The sequence below is a fragment of the Pseudopodoces humilis genome, chromosome 7 (assembly GCF_049639895.1).
Source record: "Pseudopodoces humilis isolate 2021_Gansu_Grassland_sample_001 chromosome 7, ASM4963989v1, whole genome shotgun sequence".
Lineage (NCBI taxonomy): Eukaryota > Metazoa > Chordata > Aves > Passeriformes > Paridae > Pseudopodoces > Pseudopodoces humilis.
The window spans coordinates 41,212,922-41,235,740 of NC_142206.1; the positions used below are offsets into that span (position 1 = coordinate 41,212,922).

The 22,819-nt window shown below is 50.6% G+C and overlaps 1 protein-coding gene across 4 annotated transcripts in view; it reads left to right on the plus strand.

The window, feature by feature from the left end:
• The first annotated feature begins 1,839 nt into the window (after positions 1 to 1,839).
• Positions 1,840 to 22,819, plus strand: part of TMEM63C (transmembrane protein 63C) — a 32,353-nt gene continuing 11,373 nt past the window's right edge. Inside the window, exons 1-5 of one of the 4 annotated variants that reach the window (XM_005520236.3) lie at positions 1,840 to 1,975; positions 20,468 to 20,582; positions 20,860 to 21,080; positions 21,405 to 21,484; positions 22,591 to 22,678. In XM_005520236.3, coding sequence (XP_005520293.2) covers positions 20,883 to 21,080; positions 21,405 to 21,484; positions 22,591 to 22,678 — 366 coding nt within the window. In that variant the 5' untranslated portion in view covers positions 1,840 to 1,975; positions 20,468 to 20,582; positions 20,860 to 20,882. Of the gene's footprint in view, positions 1,976 to 2,254; positions 2,288 to 3,405; positions 3,426 to 14,239; positions 14,260 to 20,467; positions 20,583 to 20,859; positions 21,081 to 21,404; positions 21,485 to 22,590; positions 22,679 to 22,819 lie in introns of those variants that run through there. The other 3 variants (XM_014249723.2, XM_088058145.1, XM_088058146.1) reach the window with 3 other exon arrangements.

The window sequence follows — 22,819 nt, forward strand, 5'->3', positions numbered from 1 at the left end:
CCATTCCATTCTGTTCCATTCCCTTCTGTTCTGTTCCATTCCGTTCTGTTCCATTCCGTTCCATTCCATTCCATTCCAGCTAGGCACTGTCTGGGCCAAAGGCAGGAAGAAACAAGTATCTCCAGGAAATTACTTACACACAAGCTAGGTTTGTCCAGCTTCGTGTGATCCCTGATGTCTTGGCAGGCCAAAGGAAGGGGAGAGGGTGTTCCTTTGGGACTGGGGCAGCTCAGCAGCAGCAAGATTGCCAGATCTGCTCAGAAGTCAACATTTCCCAGCAGTGTTTTCGAATTTAAGTGATCAAACATGTTGGCTGCCAGTTCAGGAAATCAGAGAAGCCACGGCTTATGAAAAGCAGTCTTTACTTGCTCAGAAGCAGGGGATCAAATATTGGGGACCCAGTGGCAGATCACAGTCATGAGGCATTTTAGAAAATCCCCATGGATTTTTTTCTCCCACAAGCTCCCATTGCTAAGCTGGCATGGTTGTCTGTGCTGTCTCCTGAGGTAGAGAGTGTCCCCTGATGCATGGCAGCAGTCAAGGTCTCCAAGCCTCAGTGGTGCTGTAGGACTGGCATTGGCTTGGCTTGGTCTGGAGGGAGAGGGCAAGCTGTATGGCTTCTGCTCATCATACATATGACTAAAGAAGACAGCAGTGAAAGAGATTTGGAAATTTTTTTTTTTATCCAGCTGTTCCCTAAAGTTTTAGGCATGTGTTGTTTGGGCTATGGTAACTCCTGGTTGGAGATAAAGATCTCATTTATATGAGACTCATTTACATGAAACAAGTTTTATCAAAAGACATCATGTTGTAGCCAACCTGTTCTCTGCACCATGCTCCAGCAGACCAGAAGTCAGCTGAGAGCTACCTCAGCCCTGGGGAACCTAAAAAAAGAAAGACACTATAGGGGACAGTGGGCTTTCACCCCTTGCTTCCTCATGATGTGTGTGCTGTGCCAGCCATTTCCACTAGCAGTATGAATGAAGATTCTTTGCTAGCAGCTGTTATATTATGTTCATTCCCTGATGCTTCTGGTGATTTTCATAGCTGTGCTTGTGAGGTCCTTCACTTAAATGGGTGGAGTTTAACCACTGGATTGTGCTTCTTCAGCCCAAAATAGATGAAATGAACCAAAACAAGCCTTCAGAGGATGCTGCAGAACAGCACTATTTACTCAGCATCTGGAGAAGTCATAGATGTGGGACCCCAGGTCCCCCATACAAGGTGGGAACAATGAAGCACTTGGCATATCGGTGAGACTTCAGTCACATTCTAGTGACTGTTCCCTGGTAGCCCACCTGCAGATGTGTCTATGACCATCACTTGGGAACAGTGCTGGCTGTGCAAGACATCCGGTATTGCAGCCCTGAGGGTGCTGCCAGGGGTTTCTCCAGCACAGAGTGCACTGCCTGCATTCTCACGGATTGGAGAAACGGGGAGCAGGCTGGGATGCTTATGGAAAACAAGGCTTTCAGTGCCCCTTTGCACTTGGTGGGTCAGGCTCCTCTGTGTCCTGCTGGTCATTCCTGATGAAGGCAGAGACCTTCTGCAGGAACAAGATTCTTAGGCAGTTTCCTAGCTACCACCCCTGCTGCCACCCCTGCCAAACATCTGAGCAGCACTTCATCAAGGGGAGAGGTTTTGCAAACGGTGTTGAGGTCTCAGATGTACGCAGCCACCTGCCCCTAGCACGGTGGGGACTGACCCCCGTGTGCCCCCCCGCCGTGGCTGATGGCCCCGGAGGCCGGTTCCGCTCGCCGCCGGGGCACACGCCGGGCAGCCAGCCCGAGGAGCCCGAGCGCCGCCGAAGCTGCTCGGAGCGGCGGATGCGGCGGGCACAGCCTCACGCCCAGAAATAGCCTGAGACGCGCAGAGCCCGCACCCAGGCGTTCTGCCGGCAGCTCCCCGCCCGCTCTCCGCTCCGAGCGCCGCCGCCCCGCCCCCTCCTCCCCTCACGGATGCCACGGCCCGCACGGTAGGCAGAGCGCCGGGGGCTGCCCGACCCCGCCGCGGGCCGGGAGGCGGCTGCGGCTCCCCAGGCGGGGCGCGGAGCTCCGGCAGCGCAGGCCCCGGCCCAGCGCCGGTGAGGCGGGGGGGGCAGCCCCTCCACCACGGCCTCGCCGCCGCGGGGGGGGGGGGGGGGGGGGGGGCGGCGGCGGCCCCGGGCCCTTCCCCTGCCGGAGCCGGGCCCGGGCCGCTGCCGGGCAGCCCGAGGCGAGCGCGGGGAGGGGAGGAGGGAGGCGGAGGGCGCAGGGCCCGGAGCGAGCGGGGCCGGGGCCCCCAGCAGGTCAGTGCGGGGCGGGAGGCGGCGGCAGGACGGGAGCCGGGCTGCGGGGCTCGACGGGAGCGGCAGCGGGCTGGGGGCCCGGCGGGCAGCGGGGCTCCAGCCAGCGGGACTGAGGTGCCCGGGGGTGAAGGGCGGACCCGGGCGCACGACCTGGTGCTTGGGGTGGGGAGGAAGCGTGCGTGGGACTGAGCCCGGCCCGCCCACGCTGAGCTGCGCCTGCCGGGTGCGACTGCGGCGGGGGATGCTCGCTGGGCGGGTAAGGCAGCATCTCCTCGGGCAGCCCTGGGACAGCTCGCCCTTCTGCGGGGCCGGGAGGCACGGACGGGTTTGGGTCGGTGTTGTGGGAGATTTCTGGGTACTTGGCTCTGTTTAGACACTGTTTGCCCGCCTTCATCTTGGACCGTGTACCAAAGTGTTTATAACTAATGCTTGCGCCTGCCCGCCTGATGGGTGGCTGCGGCCCAGCAAGGCACAGGGGCTTCCCTGCACTGCTGGAGCAAGTTGATGGCAGAAGGAGGGAGTGAGCCCCAGCCCCTCAGTGTCCTCTCACAGTGCACATGCACTGGCCTACACCACTGGCCCGTGATGTGACATAAAATGTCACCCCATCGCTGTGTCGTGTCATGGCTTGTGCTCAGTCCCCACGTCATCCTGGCCACAGGATCCTTCTTCTGGGAGCTACACCTGAGGGTGTTAGATATGCTTTGTGCTGGGAGGGAAGAGGAGGGGGAACCTCTCCCCATTTTTCCCTCCAGTTTTGTTATACTGATGATTTTGGGAGGGCTGGTAGGTCAGGGCAATCTAATGCTCTGGCCAAGATTCTCTCCCCCCCTTTACGACTTCATCCAGATTTGTCCATGGATGAAGGCCCTGCCTTCTCCCTTGCTTGCTTCCCCATCCTCACTAGCAGCAGCAGTGCTGCACAGTGAGTTTGCTATTCAGAAACCTTCTGAACAGAGTGTTTTCCAGGAGAATGAAAGAAAGACCTTTGTCTGGCTGACAGATATTATTTCTGCATGAACATCTTTTTCCTTTTAACTGCTTAGCCACCATCTCCAGGACTGATGTACATGCCAGCCCCTTTCAGAGAGTTCACAGGGGAGCAGCGTATGAAGGGAAAACTGGGTGGGGAAACAAGGTATGAGAAAGCACTTTGCCCATGTGGAGATTTACAATTCTGTAGGACTGGTCAGGCTGCTGATCAGTCTTCTGTCTGAGCAGAAGAGAGACAACAAAATATGCCATTTGGGAGAAAAGGTGCTTTTGTAGTGGTTTGCAGTATTTATTCAGAGGGGAGGTGGGAGAAAGTGGGGAAAAATAGGAAAGTGACTCTTATACCAGACCAGAGCCTTGGCTTCACTGCCTTCCTTGCTTCCCTGCAAAGTGTGGTCAAAGACTGGGCAACAGATGGAGAGAGAGGCAGAAGCAGCTCTTTCAGGAAGTGTTTGTTGAAAGTATCCTGGCGAAGAGCCGCTGGCAAACAAATAAGTAATAAATAAAAGCAGGGAGGCCACCAGCACCCCTGCAGCCTCTGACTCCATAGCACATATGGGCTTTTCTGGCTTCCCTGTGAGCTTAAACCTCTGCCTTCTTTGCATGGCTCCATGCTGGCTCCTGACACTCCATTCCAATGCCTTTCAGCTTTATTTTTTTATTATTATTATTTTTTTACATGATAACATTTGAATTGCTCTGTAATGACTCTCCAAAGCTTTCCCTGAGGTTAACTATTTCATCTCTGGTTTGGTGGCTGCTGCCGATGGTAAGCCTGGGTGGTCCTGTGCAGGGAAGAAATAGTGGTGCTTGCTGGGGATGCAGATCACGGGTGTGTGTAGACCCTTGCCAGTAAATACTGTCCTCCTTGCATGCAGAGACTTCTGGCCCATGGGGACATAAGGTAGATTTCACACACAGCTTAAGAGCCTGCATCTGCAGAATTGTAAAAGGATGTCTCTGCTTTAAAATAGTCCTTGCAGGAAATACTCTCATCTTAAGAGACTTCGAGAGCTTTCTCACAAAGAGGGAGAAATGTTTGTAACACCCACAAGTGAATTCAATTGATATTAAACTAATCAATCACCTAAACTCCTTGGCAAACATCAGTGTGCTGTGCAAATGCTGACTCCTCCACAAGTCTTACAAACACCAAAGCCTTCTACTGTTGTCACTCCTGTGTTTCTTACTTTAGCTGCTGTAAATATATTTTGTGTACTTAGCCCCAAGTTTGAAGAAAACACTGAATTGTTGATGCGCTGTGCCCAGAGCAAAAGCAGGTTTGCTTTGAGATTATTTCAGGAGAAGCAGCTCCAGTCCTCATTTCCTTCAGCCATGACTTGAGCACATTCAGTCCCTAACCAGCTGTTACAAGAGAACTTAGAGCTTTAAAAGATCCTGCTTGGCATGTACCTGCACTTTAAGGTGCCTAAATATCCCTTCACGGCTGTTTGAAGTTACTGCTTCAAATGTGTCTGAGACTGGTAATTAGACTGTGATCACACCTTGTTATTAGGTGGGGACAATGTCAGCAGTTTGCTCGCAATATTCCTGCAACAATGGGACAGACAGAGCGGTGCACAGCCCTTCCCATCACCCGGGGCACTATTGTTGCTGGTTAATGGGTGAGAAAGGGCACGGCAAGTCCCCTGGGTCTCTCTGCTTGGAGGGGGGCACAGACTTACCTCTCCCAGCCTGCTGCCCTGGTCCCTGTGTCACCCTTACCTAACACAATGTTGTCCAGCCTCCGAGGAGCATGAACACCACTGTATAGAAACATTTCAATACTGGAATCAGTGATGAATCCCCATGAGAAGCTGGGGTTACCATTTTGACCAAGGAGGGGCTCCTTGCAGTCATAGTTTGATCTTAAATAAAGATGTGTTTAAAATGGAGTACTGGAGCAGAGAGATTCAGTGCTCCTGTTCAGTGGGAGCATGTGAAAACTTCAGGTGACCTGATTCCCCACTCCCCAGCACCACAGCCTTGTGTCTTGTAATCTGCAGATTTGTGGCTGAACAGAGACGAGGACAGGATCTGAACAAAGACAAGCTCCACTGCACCCCCAAGTGTTAAAAGGTAGCTTGTGAGAGGTGGAAGAATATGTCATCATGTAATTTTGAGTTCCCCTACCAGAGATAGGAAAGTGCTGTGGCCCTGCTGCATTGGAGAACACTTTGTAATTAGCTGGGAGTTGGTGGCAGGAGGTGAGGGATATTGAGACAATGAGCCCCTTAATGTGCTGTGTTGGATGGGCAAGGGGAGACCAAAATTCAGAGAAGCTGGGTGTGTGGGACTTAGGGGAAATAAGTTTTGGAAATGTAGCTGGGGAGTGGCTCCCAGCTGCTGCCAAAGTGAGCCTGTGGTATCCTGAGGCAAGGTCTGGGGCCTCTGTACTGGCCAAGCCAAGGCGACCCTGTTAGAGGAATCCTCTTGCTGTGCTACCCATGCAGCAGGGTGGGCCACACTAAGGTGGCACAGCACGGAAGTGGCACAGGCTGAGGTGCTGAGATGGTGTGAGGGCTGGCAAGCTGGGGGGTGACTCTTGAGGCATGGAAGTGGCTGGCCACGGACCACAGGCACCTGTGCAGCTAGGATCCCAGCCAGCATTGGGACAGCTTCTAGTAATGTGGGGCTTGGGACACACCTGGCTGGAGAATCTGGTTCCAACAGCAGATTGGGATGGTCTTCTTGGCACGGCTGTGGTTTGGAGTAGAATGTTCATACTTTGAGATGTTCAAAACCTGCCTGGACACAGCCCTGAGGAACCTATTCTAGCTGACATTACTTTGAGAAGGAAGGTGGGACTACGGGACTTCCCTTCAGCCTCAGTGCTTCTGAGGTTATTTTTCCTATCTTCTGACAAATTCAGTCACCATGGGGTAATCCCCAAGGCAGCATTAGAGAAATGATCAGAAGCTGAAGTTTGCCTTGCTTCCCTTTGTCTGCAAGAAGCATTCTGGAGGTCTCTACAAGACCAGGAGACTGCCAGGACTTGGGACATGCAATATTCATTGTGTTTCTGGGCTGCTTTTCTCAGGGAGGGCAGAACTGTGGAAGTATAATGGCAAAGAGGACAGAAAAAGGAACCAAACCTTACAGACTTCAGAGTAAACTTGGTCTGTGCCTTGTTTGGCTCTTGACCTGCTGCTGAATAGGATGGATGAATTAAAGTCAGGACTTAAGTTAATGATGAGAAAGCCACGACCTAAGCACCTGTTTTCAATCTCACTGTGTTTGTACACTTCTGCTCTTTTCCTAAGGACAAGTTGTTTCTCAGTGGTGAGCATGATGTGATGCTTAGGGCTGAGAAGGAGGCTGCACTGTGCTTAAGTGAGTGGGTTTATAGCTAACATATGGTTTTTGAGATACTTAATATCTGTATTTCTTGCATTACAGAATGTTGAGTGATCTAGATAATCACTTAATTATTTATTATAAATTTAGTCCATCTGTATTTCAATGGAAAGTGAAGTCCAATTGATAATGCAGAACGTGAGCATTTAAAAGGTTGTTTCTAGTTGTTTAAATAAAACTGCTTAAAATGTATGAATCCAGAAAAGAGAATAGTTTTATGAAGATATTATTTATATATGTAATGAATTTAACAATACTATGCTGCTATCCTATATTGTATTATTATAATACTATATTATAGGAACAAAATTTTGTTATAGGAGATACAAAATATAGCCGGTGATATAACCTGATTATTTTTGACATTTAAGAATTCAGAACTAATACAGATTATCCTCTTACAGTTCATCTTCATTAGGCTTTGAAAGGGAACCAGGCTTTCCTGCATTAACCTGCAGTAATTTTTCGGAACTTTTACTAAACTAATCCATGTTCTAAGTTAATGGAAACATTTTTCCCCCTCTACTTTCAAAAAAGGTTGCTGCTGTCAGAGCCACTTTTGCAGTTCATCAGGCTTTAGCTCCAGGTTCTCAACCACTGAGCAGATCTGGCAGCAAGGACATACTGCATAAATTTCTAGTGACTTATTTTTCACTGATGAGAGGGATCTGAGGTCTTATCATGTAGGTTTTAAGAATTTCCAATTTTAAAGTGGCTGTCTCTTTAAAAAGTGTTTAGTTCAGAAAAATCTGATTACTTTTCGGTCAGGTGTATGTTTCCAAGAGTCATAATTCTTTTATTTGTTCTGGTTCCAAGTCCTCTTTATTGCTTTTTCCTTTCATATTACTGTTGCTAATCTTCTCATCAAGCAGTTTCATTTGATTTTTCTGCTGGGAGGTTTTCATCAAGCTTAATTTTCTTTTATCCAGGTTTTTAATTTCTTATATTTTCTTCCATGAAATTTCATCAATTTCTTCCTTAAGGAACAAAGTAACCCCAAACAAAGGGAATATTGATAGTGATTGTGCTAGTGGCTGTGTAGCCTCCTGAGAATTGTGCATTTTAAAGACTTTGATGTTTTGTTCAGTCATTTCAGGAGTCAGAGGATGGATGTCTTTGCTAATACGGTCCTCTGATATCCTACACATTGGGCTGGAAAAAGCTAGCTGTGGAAAACTTTAGTAACCAAACTTAGAGAAACTATGACCATGCCCTAAGTCTTATCTTAGATACATCCATAGACTTTGAGGAGTATAGCTTTATGTGTGCTCCAGGTTTCAGGATTCCTTCATCCTGGCAGATGTGTCTGAAGGACCAGCTGTTTTTTTGGATAGTCCCTGCACAGAGCTAAACTTCAGGGATTTCTTTCCCTCCATAATGAGAAGGTGAATTTCCAGCCCTCTTAAAAGGCATTTGCAGTTTGTTTCAGCAGAGAAGAGATGCCACTCCACTTCTTTGGGCCTTGTTTTTTTGCTTTTTGGGAGTGTTTTGGTGGGATTTTTTTGTGGTTTTTTGGTTTGTTTTGTTTTTTAGGGGGGGGTGTTTTGGTTTTTGTTGTTGTTTTGTGTTTTGTTTGTTTTGTTTTTGTTTTATGGAAGGTATCCTGGAGGTAACATACATTTCTGCACATATGTAGCCTTAGAAGTCCAAGCTGGGAGTGGTACTCAGGGGTATCCATCCATCTCCCCAGCTGCCCATGGGAGCCCTCTGTGCCAGTGCTGTGTTCTCTCCATCCCCTGGGGCAGGAGAAGAGCTGCACAGGTATTTCATGTGACTCTGCTGACCCTTATCTCCAGTCCTGCTCTCAATGCTGCAGGCTGGTGTGCTCCCTGAACACCCTGGGGAAAGCTCTCTGTTCCTCAGAGCGCACCTCGTTTGTGTCAGCAGGTATCTCCCTTCAGCTGAACAGAGCTGAGCTGGATAGATGGGTTCTGTGGCCATGTCCTGTGTGTGGCCAGCCTGGTGCTCTGCACAGCAGCAGTGCTGTGGGAGCTCTCGGGTTCAGTCTGGTCCTGCAGCTCATTTAACACTGGCTCTCTCCATGACATGGTGCGCATTAGGAGGAGCCTTTCCAGCGTCCTCCTGTGGCTCCTCACACCTGGCTTTTGTTACTCCTTGGTCCCCTCCCTCCAGCACGACATTCATGTGCTCTGTGATGGAGCTGTGCTGCTGGGAGAAGCATGGAAAGCAGCTGGGCAGGGTTTGGAGACCAGTGTGTCCTGCAGGTATCGGTGTATCCCCGGGGAAAAAGCAACAGTGTGGGATTCAACTTCACTTAAATGTTAGTGCCCACCACTCTGGGCTGTCTGTTCTGCTCACCCTCCCAGAGCTGTGGTTGGCACCAGGATGTTGGGACGAGCCAGAACCTCCATAACATCTGTGGTTGTACAGATTTTTGTCTCTAGTGAGCGCAAGTGTGCTGCTGCCAATAGTGAAGCAGAGGAGTATTTCACTGCAGGATGTGTCCATGCTTTACTGGAAGTGCTGGCTGCCCCAGGGAGCCAGTCTGGGAGGTGGCAGCTGTGCTGAGGTCTCATACATTCACACCTTGTGTTTTCCCAAACTGGCTGGAGGTGTTTCGAGGTGGAGAGATGCTTCCCAGAGCAGGGACAGCAGCCATGAAGCACAGTGAGCACCAAACTGCCCCTTACGTCAGTCACACAGTGCATGAGGAGATGGAGACCCTCATTCATTTAGTAAATGACTTGCTGGTGCTGCAGAGGCCAAATGTTTGGATCAGGTTCTCAGGGTGCTCAGTGCAGAGCCGCAGGACACAGTGGCAATTTGGGATGTACTGGATGGGGATGCAGGAAATGAGAACATTGGGATGTAGGAAATGAGAAGCATAAAGCAGGAGCCTGGTCTGGGACTGGGCCAGGATACCCAGCCATTCCACAAGCACCTCCATATCAATGCTGCATCCCAAAACATCTCTTCCAAAGTGGACACAGAGCCTGCCTGATTCCTTCTAATTGGGGTAAGGCTTCAGTAGCTGCTGGGCTGTGGAGAGGCTTGCAGTGGCTCTTGCTGGGACACTGATCCCTGCAGGGTGGGGGGGGGGGTGGTGGGATCAGAGAGAGATAACATCCTGCTGACACTGGGTCCCCAGATATCATCAGCCAGCTGTATTGTTAGTGCTGGCTCTGCTGTACCCAAGCTGCCCTGGAAGGACAAGGAGATGTGAATGTGAATGTTTTGCAGCCATCTTCTGCAGTGTCTTGTGTTTAATTTCCCAGTCTTTTCTGTTCCACTTGAGCAGTGTTTATGTGGAGGGCAGGGAGTGGCTGCCTGAGGACCCTGTGCTTCTGGCAGAGTGGGCAAATATGGGGCATCTAGCAGCACAAGGGCTGCCAGCCCTTCCCTGAGCTGCCTGTGTGGCCCTGTGCAGGGAAGGTAGGCTTGTGAAGAGAAGCCAGGGACAATCTCTCTGCCTTCCCTCCCATTTTCCCCCTGATCCTAGACAGTTTTTCCAAGGTTGAATTGCATGAAGCATCTCTGATGCAGCCTTTTGGATGTAGCATGTTTGAAAGGATGCAACCCCCCCAGCAAACCTGCCAGGCTGGGCTGGCAGCCCCTACTCAGTGTTGTGTTGTGTGCCCTTGCAGCAGAAAAAGCTTGCAGGTTGCTCTGTGACCACCCCGCTGCCAAATCTGCCATCTGTCTCACATCCTCTGGGCGATGCTGTGCCTCCCAGCCCACGGCTTCTCTTCTCCCAGTGCCTTGTCCCTTTCCCAGCCTGGCTGCTGTACATGTCCAGATGTGACACTTCCTTCTCTGCCTGAAGGGAAAAAAAAAATTCTTGTTTTTCTCCATCGCTCCCGACGCCCCCTGCGCTGGTGTGGGCAGCTGCTGGCCCATGGGTATAGGCAGAACGGGGCAGGACAGAAGCGCAGTGGGTGCAGGCAGTGCCAGCCTGCAGCACTGGCACAACAGAGTCTGTTTGCTGACCATCTGTGTCCCATTCCTCCCTTGTGCTGGGCCACCTGCCTGTGATAGGTTAGGGTTAGGGTTTGGATTGGGGGTTTGGAAGCGGGGGGGGGATCATGAACCCCAGTTCTTTTCCCAAAAGTCCGATGATTTCCTTCTTGTCTCTGGTGCTCCAGGGCCATTTGACTCCCCAAATCCTTTCCTTGGAGGAGATAAGAGCAGGCTGGTGGGTGTGATGGGCTGCCTGCTCGGCTCTGCTCGGCTCTGTTGTGCTCTGCAGCAGGTACATGACTGTAGCTGTGCTTGGGTGTTGTGGGCAAGGGGAATTCCCGGGGATGATGCAAATGATGGGGGCAAGTCTTGTCGCCATACATGAGTATCTGTTTCAGAAGGAGGTCAAAACAGTCATGCTTTGCAGAGCCACATGTCTGCAGCTCCACATGTGCCTGGGAGAGCTGCCTTCCTTCCTGGCTGCAGCAGCAGTTTTCCTCTCATCTCCCCCAAAAGCTGTGTGGGCTGCAGAGACAGCTGGATGAGTGCCCCAGCGAGTAGAGGAGAGACTACCTGCTCCCTCCATCTCCCCAATGAAAAGCAGCCCGAGGATTGCCCCGCATGGTGTACGCCATCAAAAGCTTTCCCTTCCCTTTGATGCACTATTGACTCAAACCAGTGTGCTGAGTGCTAATCCCTCTGGCACAGTTGGATGCAACGAGCATAGCTGGATGTGACTGGCAGCTGCTGGGGCCATCCCCACATGTGCAACCCACTGCTGCCAGCTCCCAGGGCAGTGTGATTCATCCCAGTCATATGGTGTCACCAAAGTCTGCTTGGAAGCTGGGCAGAGGTGGGAGGAAAGCCTTGTCAAGGCCAGGATTGGTGAGTGATTATGCTTATGGGCTCCTGTTGCAGTCCAGCCCTCACTCTGCTCTTGGCACCAAGTACAGGCAATAGAAATGTTCTAGCTCTGCTATAGATTTTAGATGCTCTAAAATAATATTTTGTGTGTGTGTGTGTGTGCATGCACGTGTGTGTGTAGTGTTGTAATCCACTGCTCTCAGGAAGAAGCTTCTGTGCTTGCAGAGAGGGGAGCTGGACAGGGCAGGAATGTTTCTTTGCTTCTGCAGCAGTCAGCTGTGGAGGATGTTGTGACTGCTTGAAGATGGGCAGGGGTGAAGGATGGAGAGGCAGGTGGCAGCCAGGCTCCAGGGCATCCCCCAGAGCAGTGCATGTCTGGAAGAAGGGGATCAACAGGATAGCCATAGCACTGCCCATTGGCCCCTAGGAAGGAGTGGGATGAGGGTTCTCGGTGGGAGGGTGCTCCCAAGTTCCTGTCAGGAAGCAGCAGGCTGGAATGGAGCAGATCTGTGCCCAGCAGCATGAGTGCCAGGCCCCTGGTAGCCCGCCATGTGTGCTCACTCCACACTGCACAGCAGGCTGATGGGCATCAGCCATGAGGAGGGCTGGCTGGGCTTGAAATGTGCCTCCTTTCTCCACCAACTCAACAGTGTGGTCCCTGACATCCCCAGGTGTGTCATGCTGTCCTGGCCAGGCAGGACACTGGGATGCCAAGCAACCAGAATTGCCTGGCTCAAACAGTGTGATGCTGGGCTTCCCAGTCTGCATCCCTTCCATGCACAGCCCAGCTCCTCTCCTTGCCAGTCTCCTTCCCTCTTCCCTCAGGTAGAGTTTCTTCATGATGGCTCCAGCTAGGCTGGCTTCTCCCATGGCTAACAGTCTCTGCAGCAGGTTGCTTTATAAAAGGCATCAGATAAACCTCCCTCAGCTACATGCTCCCCAAACAGTGGAAGGGACTTGGGGAAGAAAGAGCTGCCTTGTCCCTGTTTCCATCCTGTCTTGTTTCCTGTCTCCAGGAACCAAAGTGCACCTAGCACCTTGTGGCATTGTGAAAGATGCCTGTGACTCACGGTGTCAGCTTCGGTTTGGGCCCTGACCAAGGCACAGCTACTTCTGGTTTCTGTACAGATTTCCACAAGGGAGTGTTTTTCCCAGTGAAGGTGGCACTTTTCTTCACAAAGACCTTAAAATCCTCTGTGTGAGCACTGTAACCTGGGTGGGAGAAGAAGCAAACTGGCTGTAATTGCCTGATATCCCACCACAGCTGCAGCCATGCTGAGAGGTGTCTTCCTTGATCTTCAGTGCCAAATGGGAGCTCCTTCTGCAAAGCAGGCTGTGCTTAAGGGCACATGCTGTAGTCTTGGAGCTGGCAGGCAATAAGGAGCCCCAAAGTATCCTTTGCAGGGAAGTTCAGGCCCTTCCCTTGGTCCAACTGCTGCCGTGTCCCTCAGTCGTACAGGCAGGAGGGGCTGAGAGTTGTTCTCATCTGCATGTATCATCATTAATTAATTGCAAGTGCAGGGGTTGCTCTGGGGACTGTGAACAGCATGCAGCAGCCCAGCTTGGAGCAGGGGTCTGATGGCACCAGGGTGTCTCTTTACTGTTTTCCTGAAATACTGTTTTTTGGATGGATGTGAGTGTATGCATGTGTATAGGTAGGGATGATACCTTCCCCTTTGCCACATGTGAGCTACCTGGGTCTCCATTCTTTGAAGTTAACCCTGGCTTTGTCTTAGTATCATACAAAAGTTTGGGTTGAAAAGGACCTTTAAATGTTTTCTAGCCCAATGCCCCTGCAATGAGCATGGACATCTTTAATTTGATGAGTTTGCCCATGGCCCTGTCCAGCCTGACCTTGAATGTTTCCAGGGATGGGGCATCTGCAACTTGTGGCAGTGTTTCACCATCCTCAACTTAGAAAATTTCTTTCTTATATCTAGTCTGAATCTACCTTCTTTTAGTTTAAAATTATGTCACTACAAGGTCTAAAAAAAGTCTATTCCCATCTTTATTTTAAGGCCCCTTTCCTTTCTCTCTGCTCCCAGCCATCACCTACCAGCAGCCCAGCAGCACCCTGCCCTCTGCTTGGGTTGGTCCTGGTCCAGGTAATCCTTAGTGCTGAAGGGTGTTGGTTTAAGTTTTATCAGAGGACAAGGGTGCATGATACTCTGGGGAGCTTGCAGCCCCATTAGCTCATGTTTGCTTGGTGCACTGCACACACAAAGTGTGGTGTGAGGGGCTGTGTGCACAGTGGGAGAGTGAAATGCAAACCAAACATGGGTTAGAGCCAACCTGCACTGGCAGCTTAGTCAAATGTGGCAAAAATGGCTGGGGGTGGAATAAATAAATTCCGCTCCAATTCTTCCTTCCCAGGCTCAGTGTGCTGGCTCCAGCAGCTGCTGGCTCGCACATGTGTGGAGGAGGCTGGAGAAGAGCTGCTCTCTGCACAGCAACTCCCACGCACTGGCCCAAACAAATCTCCCTGGCTGTAGATCTCATTGTAAGCACTGTTTGCTCTCCGTTGCCTGGGATTTGGCTTTATTCTGCCAGGGAACACTGCAGCAAGTCAGCGTTGGCCTGCTCAGTCCACAGCATACCCGCAGGAGAAGGGGCTTATGCAGGTGGCTGTTTGGAAGGCCACAACCATTGTCCTGCAGAGAGTCCCAGGGGCGACTGAGATGCCTTCTCGTTCAAAAACTTCATGGAATTTAGTCTGTGCAAGTGCCAAAAACCCGCCCTATGTGGCGGTGCTGGGGAAGAAGGGGAGGGCAGGGAGCTGTGGGTGATGTGGCAGCCACCACAGGGACACACAGCAGGGGAGGGGTATGTATTGGTTACAGGTGAGTCCCTGGGGCAGCATGACCCTGCACAGGGTTTCCAGAAGGTAGTGGCAGCCTGCCAATCCTGAGTGCAGATAAACTTCTTAGCTCCCCAAAATGGGGTCGGTCTCAGCTTCCTAGTGGGTTACATTATTAGGTGAGCAGTGTTGGCAAGGCAGGTTGGGAATGGTGAAGCACTGGGGGTAGGAGCAGCAGTGCCAAAGGCAGGCTCACCACTGAGGGGAAGCACTGTGGGGTTTGCATCCCCAGGGCCTGGGTGGGCTCATAGGTTGGCTTCTTCCTGCCCTGGCTGGCAGTGAGCCTGGCTTTGTACTCCTCAGTGAGAGAGCAGTGCCAGAACTTACTGGTAGGGAAGATGAAGTTTATACCATTTTTAAGCAGGTTTTTTTTAAGCAGTCATGCACTCACATTCATTTTCTCATTGAGTGGTGGGTGTGTGTGGGAGCTGGAGTAGGATCAATGAAACATGAGTCCTCATGACTTCTCTGAGTGACCATATCTTCATTGACAATGACAAAACTAATATTTGAGCAGGTGTTTTTTACCTGATAGGGGTCATCTGTTGCTGCAGAGTGGTCCTTTACCTCCAAACCTTACTAACCCCAGCCTCCATAGCCCACAAGCCGTGCTGCTGCTTGTGGTATGGTTCTCCTTGTTTGAAAGATGCGTCTAATTTGCAACAGGCTAACAGAACAGGCTGGTCTATGTCCCATGTCCTACTGGTGATAGGATGGGGTGTTCTGCTGATGGGTTGTCTGAGAGAGTGTGGGCACAGCACTCACACCAATGTCAATGAGCCTTGCCTGGGGAGGCTGCTGCCCCACAGGTGGTCACCTCACAGACCATGAGCAGCCAGATCCTCTCTTTGCTTTTTGGACCTCAAGGCCATTAATCTTAAAAGGGAAGGTTAAAGGGAGAGCCAGAGAGGAATGCCTTGAACCTCTGTGGAGTTTTGGAGGGCTGTGTCTCTGGTCCAATCCCCTCTGTGCTCATACCCCTTGGGGACAGATGGCCCATGGTGTGCCTGTTCTCCCATGCACACACATGACAGAAATGGAGAGGTCACCATGCCCTGTGGTGCCAAAACTGCCAGGGTGTGTGCTGAGCTCAGTGCAGGCTGTTGATGAGCTTTTTCCCATCCTGAGGTTCTTGGTTAGCCATGTGGCAGTGGCAGTGGCTCGGGTTTCCTGCCCTCCCTGTCACTGCAGTCCTGCAAGGTCGGTCACTGCAGTCCTGCAAGGTGGGATGCTGGAGGTTTGCCTGCCTGCCTGATCCTGTGCACACCAGGGCATGAACCTGATCTCCCTGGTACAGCAATCCTTGATTTTCCCTTCCACAGCCTGGCCATGATCTACTTGTAATGGAAGAAGGATGTAGAGGCAGTCAGGTAGCATAGATGCTTGTTTTCTAGGTCTAAGTCCTCAGCCTGGCTTTTCTGTGTGGCCACAGGCTGCTCCATCAACAGCCCCATGCCCTGGCTCCCCTCTGGCCAGCTGAAGTCAGTAATCCCACCTGTGCCAGAGTGGGATGCTAAGGCTGGATGAGCGTAGGCATACTGGGAACCCCAGCTTAGTCATCTCAATGCTCCCAAGACTGTTTTGATGTTTTGCTACTCCAGCTGTCCGTGAATCCCCTAGCAAATGAGTTTGCTGGCAGGATGCTTCAAGGGAAAGACAAATTATGAAAAATTGCATTCGCATAAAAGACATGCCTTATTTTTAATTGGAAATCTGATTCTCTGGATTAGTGCCCACCCAACCAGAGAGAAGAAACATATGCTGATGTATCAACAAAACAAAGAGGGCACTGAATATTCAAGGCAAAGCTTACACACACTGAAAATGCTTCATAGAAATTATCCAGCAAATCAGTTTCAATGGCAAATCTCATGCATTCAGTGTGCATTCACAGGCCACAAAGAGGAAAAATAATTTTCCTCTGCATGTTTTCTGACTTTTTTTCTGACCCTGTTTTAGTATCTTCCCTCTAAGACTTACAGTGGGTAGACCATATATTGAAATTTCTGCCTTTACGTTATTGCTTCATTTTTCTACCTGCAACCCTGTACACCCCCGTGTTTCTGGACTAATCCATTGCTGTCACTTCTCCAGGACAGTGGCTGCCCTGGAGGATATCTGTCTGTGGTTGGCATCTAAAGGCCCTGCCTCATGCACAACTAATGGGAAGCTGTCCTGACACCTTCAGGAGGTGACACTCATACAGCTCTGTTGTTCACAACAGTATTTGTTCCTTTGGCCTCTAAAGATTGGGAAAAACACAATGGCAATGGCATAGCAGAGAACAGGAACTGGTTTGGTGATACTGTGTGTTTTGCTGAACCTTTCAGATACTATTGCAGAGTGCCATCAATGCAATATTGCAAAATGCTGAATTTTCTCATTTCTGTGATGTGAAAATTTAACTTAGGCTTTTCAACAATGACTTTAAGTGTGACCTGTGGTGTCCCTGTGATTTCTCATTCTGTATATCAAAAACAGCTCTCCGTCCAGAGGGAGTTTGAACATGTTCTACAGGTCTCAGTTTAAGCTGTTCTTGATGCATGTGAGCAGAAATCTCCTCTCACTGTTTCTGCTGCATGCTGTTCCTAGAACATAAGCATGATTTACTTTTAGCTGGTTGCCCCCGATAGTTATTTTAATGGTAACACTGCAGCTATATAATTTGCATAAGTTTTTCTGAGAGCAGTGCCATAAAAGGTGAGACTGGCTGGAACAAATGGTCTAGAAAAGTAGCGATTTGGGTATTTGGAGGAGAGTTTCTGTGGCTATCTAGTGATGAAAGGAGCAGCAAAAGGGCAGGAGAATGGCTTGAGATCAGGCTCAGAGGAGCTGTGATACACTGCAAAGGCTGTTTTTACAGGTGTGAGCATGACATGATGGCTCCTTTGGACTCCTTTGGAGTTGGAGGTGCTTAAGAGAGAGGGGACAGAGCTGGACTGGTTCTTCAAGTATCTTCTGAAATTTCTTTGTGCAGTCTGGCATTGTACTGGCAGTACTGTGTGGAGAGAATGAGCTGGTCAGGCTGGAAGGGTGAAGGCTTGCATTTGGGAGGTTTCTGGGCAGGAGAGCTGGAGTATAGAGGAGCACTATCTCCAGGAGGAACCCATTGCTTTAGGCCACCAGGAGCAAAATATCTGATATGGGGGAGAAAGGAATAGCAATAAGGACTTTATAGAGAAACACACCTTGTACAGATCCCTGTGAAAATCCCCCTCAACCTGCCATTCCTGACAGGATGTTCCTCCTACAAGCGTGAAGCCGGTGCATAGAAACAAGCTGCAGGATCTTATTGCTGCGTGGTGGAGTGGTGGTGATGGAGAAGGGACTTGGAGGTTGCTAAGGGTCTCCTTGTTTGTTTGCTGATGGTCTAACAGCTCCTGCGGTCAGAGACACACTCTCCTTGTTAACAAAAAGGCAGTGAATTATTTAGCAGCTGAAAATGCCAGATGGCAGTAGCACTGCTGCTTACAGGAGGAGGGGAAAGAGAGAGAGACATGCACATGGTGAGGAACAGATTGAGGGCATTTCCACAGCAAAGAGCAGACCCTGGCTAGAGGTCCTGGTGATCCAGGTGGCAAGCAGGAGGCAGGCGAGCCTGGGCAAACAGCTTCTGCTTGCCAGAGTAGCCCCCTCATTTTACAGGTCTCTTCTGGAGGTCCCTTGTCTGGAGGTCCCATTATCCTGATGGGGCCATGCTGGCGCTTAAAGTACAGGACTCCCAACCAGGGCTGGGAGACAGGCTGTGACTGAGGGCACTGCAGGGACGCTTTGCCTGCCATCATCCATCTTGGATCCATCGCATCCACGGGCGCAAGTGTCAGCCCCAAGTCTGCTGGGAGGCCCTTTGGAGAAGTATCGGCATATCTCAAGTGACCTGGCAATTCTTTTGAGAGTCACACTAGCGTTCAGCTGTCCTAGCTTGGGCAGTGATGTCTCCAGGCATCATAGTCGGGACAGATGGATGTGTATGTGGACAGGGACCTCAGAGGAGAGCTGAAGATGCAGTGTGGGCAGGTCTGTAGCATACACTGAAGCCCATGGCTCAGGTGACGTTGCACCATATGCACAGGAAAAGGGACTGCCATGTGTCTGCATGTCCTGGGGAGCTTGGTGCCTGCAGCTCAGCAGCTTCTGACATCCTTTCAAGGCATCTATGCAGGTAGTCAGATGCCAGCCTAATCTTGCAGTGGGGTGAGTGAGACTCAAGCTCTTCTGGACTCATAGCCTTGGTCCAATCATCCCAGCCACACTTAGGCTTCCAGTGGAGATTTTTCTTTGGGATGGAATTTATGCTTCAGAAATGAAGAAAATAGCAAGTCACCATCTTTTTTGTGTGTGTATTTAATTTGGGAACTGCAGGCACCAAGAGTAGTTCTTAAATTCTTCAACCCTCTGGAGAGCTTGGGTTGACAATCCCTTGGGAATCCTCAGTGTCCAGGTTGTCAGACTTTCTTCTTTTTTTTTGTCAACTCTTGTGTTTGAAAACCTCCCTTCTTCTCAGCTTTTTCTTTCCCTGGATGAGGAGGTCAAAGAGAGTCAGTGTCTCAGGCATGTAACATATGCCAGCTCCTGCACCAGCACTCTTGTCCTGCCTGCTCTGGTGAGCTGTGGATTGGGCATGTCTGGGCTCCTTGGGAACTTTAGGACAAGACTAATCTCCTCCTCCTCGTGAACTTGAGGACAGGACTCCTCCAGCAGCAAACTGCAAGGTCTAAGAGAGAGAGGCTGAAGCTACAGCCATGCATATAAAATCAGGTGCTACTGTAGTCCTGCATATATCACACTGACACAGCACAAGTAAATGTTTCCTAACAAAAGCAAATCTGTGTAGAGTTTAGGAATATCGCCTTTCTAAGCCAAGTCATTTTCTATGTGCTGTCTCTGTGCTCCCCAAGGACCTCTCAATTAGGTTTCCTTTGGTGTTGAAGAAGATTTCATCTTATGTGGTCTTGGTGGCAGAAGCTGCCATAAACACTGTGTCTCCACATCCCTGGAGGTCCCATATATCTCTGTTTTCATTCTCCTCCATTGCTTAATAAAACCATGGGTCCTGCTTCTCTTTTTCCACCCTGTTCATGTGAGTTTTGAATATCCTCCAGCAGGGATTACCTGGTGCGGGGTGACTGCAGGGGCTGTAGCAGGATCTCAGTTATGGCTGGAATGTAGATGAAAAGGAAGGAGAGGAATGAATGCTCAGTGGCTTGAATGCAAAGCTCCCAGGAGTACATGTTACAAACCCCTCTTGAGTTTTCACATAGCCTTTGCACTGGTCACAATACACTGACCTCAATATACTGTGCCTATCATGTCTGCAGGGCAAGGCACTTATAGAGCTCCTTATAAACTTCAGGCAGGCCTGAAAATGTTCTTGTCAGGATCACAAGTTCCTGAGAATAAGAATGTAGAATAGTTGCAGTTGGAAGGGCCCCATTTGAGGTCATCTGATAAAAGCCCTTGCTCAGGGCCAGCTTCAAAATCATGTTTGGCTGCTCAAGGCCTCCAAAGACTGGATTGTCTCACCACAGACATAGCTGTTCTTCTTCAGGCACGAGAAGCAGCTGGCTAAAGGTGTTGAGAGTGACTCCAAAGCACAGAGGCAGGACACATGAAGACGAGAGACTCTGGCCCCCTTGTCCCCACCCTATGTTTGTTAGTGTTCGCTGTGCTGGCTCCCTCTCCTCATCTTTGTATGGTGAGGGCAGCAGCCGTTTGGTACTGTCCTGTGGCATCCCCATGAGAAACAGCCATGCTGGCTGCTCTAGGGTGCTCGTTCCCCGGGGTTCCAGGCACTGCAGATTTGGAGAGGATCCTCTCCTACCTAAAGCATGGTGGTAGGAAAGGTTTTGGAAACAAGCCACAGTCTTAGCTATTAATGGCCTTTAAGTGTCTCCTGCCAGTGAGGACTCTATGGTATCAGCTCCTGCAAAAGGTGGTGGGAAGCCCGACATTTAGGGGTTTTGAGATGCTAACTCTTCTGAAGAGATCAAGATATCTTGGAAGGAGCAATTCTGCTTAGGTGGAAGGATGAAAGGGATGTCCTCTAACTCCTGAGTCACACGGATCATGATGCTGGAGGAGGACAGCAGGCTTAGGGATATTCCATAGGCAGTAGATATCTGGCTGTGGGGACAGAAGCAAATGCAGCCCAAGAGCCCAGTTGTCAATATTATCAATGCTGTTTTTTTCAGAAATTCAAACAAATGCTTCAGCTTCTTATTCCTGCCTGCTGACAACACCAGGGTGGCCATGACTCAACCCAGCTTCCAGGACTGAGGGGCAGAGGTGGTGAGAGATCTGTCTCAGGTATGACAGAGACAACCAAATAGCATTGGGTTTAATGGGGTGGGGAGCAGGAGGTAGCTGGGAGCAGGACGTAGCTGTGAGATTTCTTCAGCAGCACCTTCTGCCTTGTGTCCAGAAACCTCTCCCTGAGAGAAACTGGGACTGAGGTCACCAGCCAGTCTTATCCCCTCCCTACCCTTATTGAGCTCCTCAGGCCTTGATGGAAGAGACCTGGAAGAGCCATGGCCCCTTTTCAAGCAAAGGCTTCTCCATCCACACTCCTGCCTCTGTGTTGCAGGGTGAGACCCCACAACGGTGCCAATGGAAAGCACGTACTCGATGGAGCCTGCACCTGATGGTGCTGGCCTCACCTCGCTGGATGTGCTCATCTTCCTGGACGCCCCGGTGAACAGCACGGAGGAGCAGTGCTTCAGCGCCCGCTCCCATAGCACTGTCCTGGAGGGGCTGCCCTTCGGTGGCGTGCCCACTGTGCTCGCCATCAACTTCATCCTGTGGCTGGTGAGCGGGCCAGGAGGGTGCCTTTCTATGGGCTCTGCAGCCCCTGCATGCACTGACAGCCACACACAAGTGCAGCCTGTGCAGCGGTGCACCTGGCTGATGGGGGAACAGGGATGAGTACAGGGGTCCAAGGGCTTTGCCCATGTCATGGTGGGCATCAAAGGACACTTGGGCAGCAGTGGTGAGATGACGGAGCAGGAACAGTTTGGGGTAAGAGTTTTGCATGAGCTCGGGCTCATGAGTGAGAAGGCAGAAAGGAGGGATATGAGAAGATCCCATGGGGTGAGACCTTGCAGCAAACACTTCTCTTTCTTATTCTTCCAGCTTCTCCTTCTGGTCTTCTCATGTCTTCGGAAAGCAGCCTGGGACTACGGGCGCCTGGCACTGCTGATGGACAATGATAGGTGAGGAGGATGCAAAGGTGCTGCAAGTGGTGGCTCCATTCTAAAGAGGGCTGGACGGAAGGCCAGCACTGCGGCATGACACAGAGTTCAGCAGGTGTTCCTGTCCCTTCTTTCCACTGGGAATGGCCTGGTGCCCTCCTTTCCCATGGAGACATAGTCACCATCTGCTGCAGGGAGAGGGAAAGCCCACGCCAGCTTTCATTCCCTCTAGCATTTGGTGACAGTGTTCTTGATGTCATTGTGGGCACTCTTGGGAAGGACAAAGAACTGTTTTTCAGTGGGGACTGTGCCACTGCCTCTTCTCCTGCCATTCTCTTGGGATGAACAGGACTGGCTGGTGGAGGAGGCAGAGGGAGACGCACAGCAATAACATTGTTCCTCATGTCACCACAACAACTTGCCTGGCCCATCATTTGGGCCAGAATTCCACAAAAATAAGCAGTGTTCTGGTAAAAGTAGAGCCCAGACCATATTTCCAGGTGGGCTCTGCTGCCCACAACAGCTTGCCTGTCAAAGCACAGCTCACCCTGGGAAACAAAGCATCTTTCTTTGCATAGGCCGGTGCACACAGGAGGGGTCTGTGCAAGGCTGGGCAGCCCACAAGAGTAAGCTTTGTTTATGTCCCTCTTCTGCCTTCTCCCCTCCAGTTCCTCTTGGCTTCTGAATCTGGAGCTGAGTCTGGTGATGAATATGTGATGTTTTCCCTTCTCCAGTGAGATCAAAGGGCAATCAAGATTAAAAATGCAAGCTCTGATTACATTCCTTTTTACTGCAAAACCATTTGAGACATCTGAAAACAGTGGAATAGAAAATATCTAGTTCAACAGTCCCTTGTAATGGAGCTAAGGCTACATCTCCATGAGCCCGTCACGGGTCAGGGCCACATAGAAGCTGGGGAGACTTGTTGGTGCAGAGGCAGAAAGATGCAACCCCTTTGTCCCAAGCCCAGCAGTAATCACTGTTCCAGCCCCCGTGTAAGATGCAGGAAGGGGGGGAGGCATTTCTTGGGCTGCTGTCTTAGGAGAGACTTCTCCAAGGGTGCTTATCCTCTCATGTCTGCTGCTTCTCTTCTGCCTCCCTCCTCCGCTCCTCCCCTCACTGCAAAGCCTGACATCGCTTTTCTATGGAGAGCAGAGCGAGAAGGAAAAGTCCCCATCAGAGAGCAGCCCTCTGGATGCTGACAACAAGGATGTGGTGAGTGCCAGTGGGAACCTGGGCAGGGCTTGTCCTGGCCCAGCCTGTCCTGTTCTTCATCAGAAATCCAGGTCAGAAGTGTGAGAAACTAAATCTCCTGCTCAATACCCTTCAGCAGTGGGGAGTTCCTGGAAGCTGGAG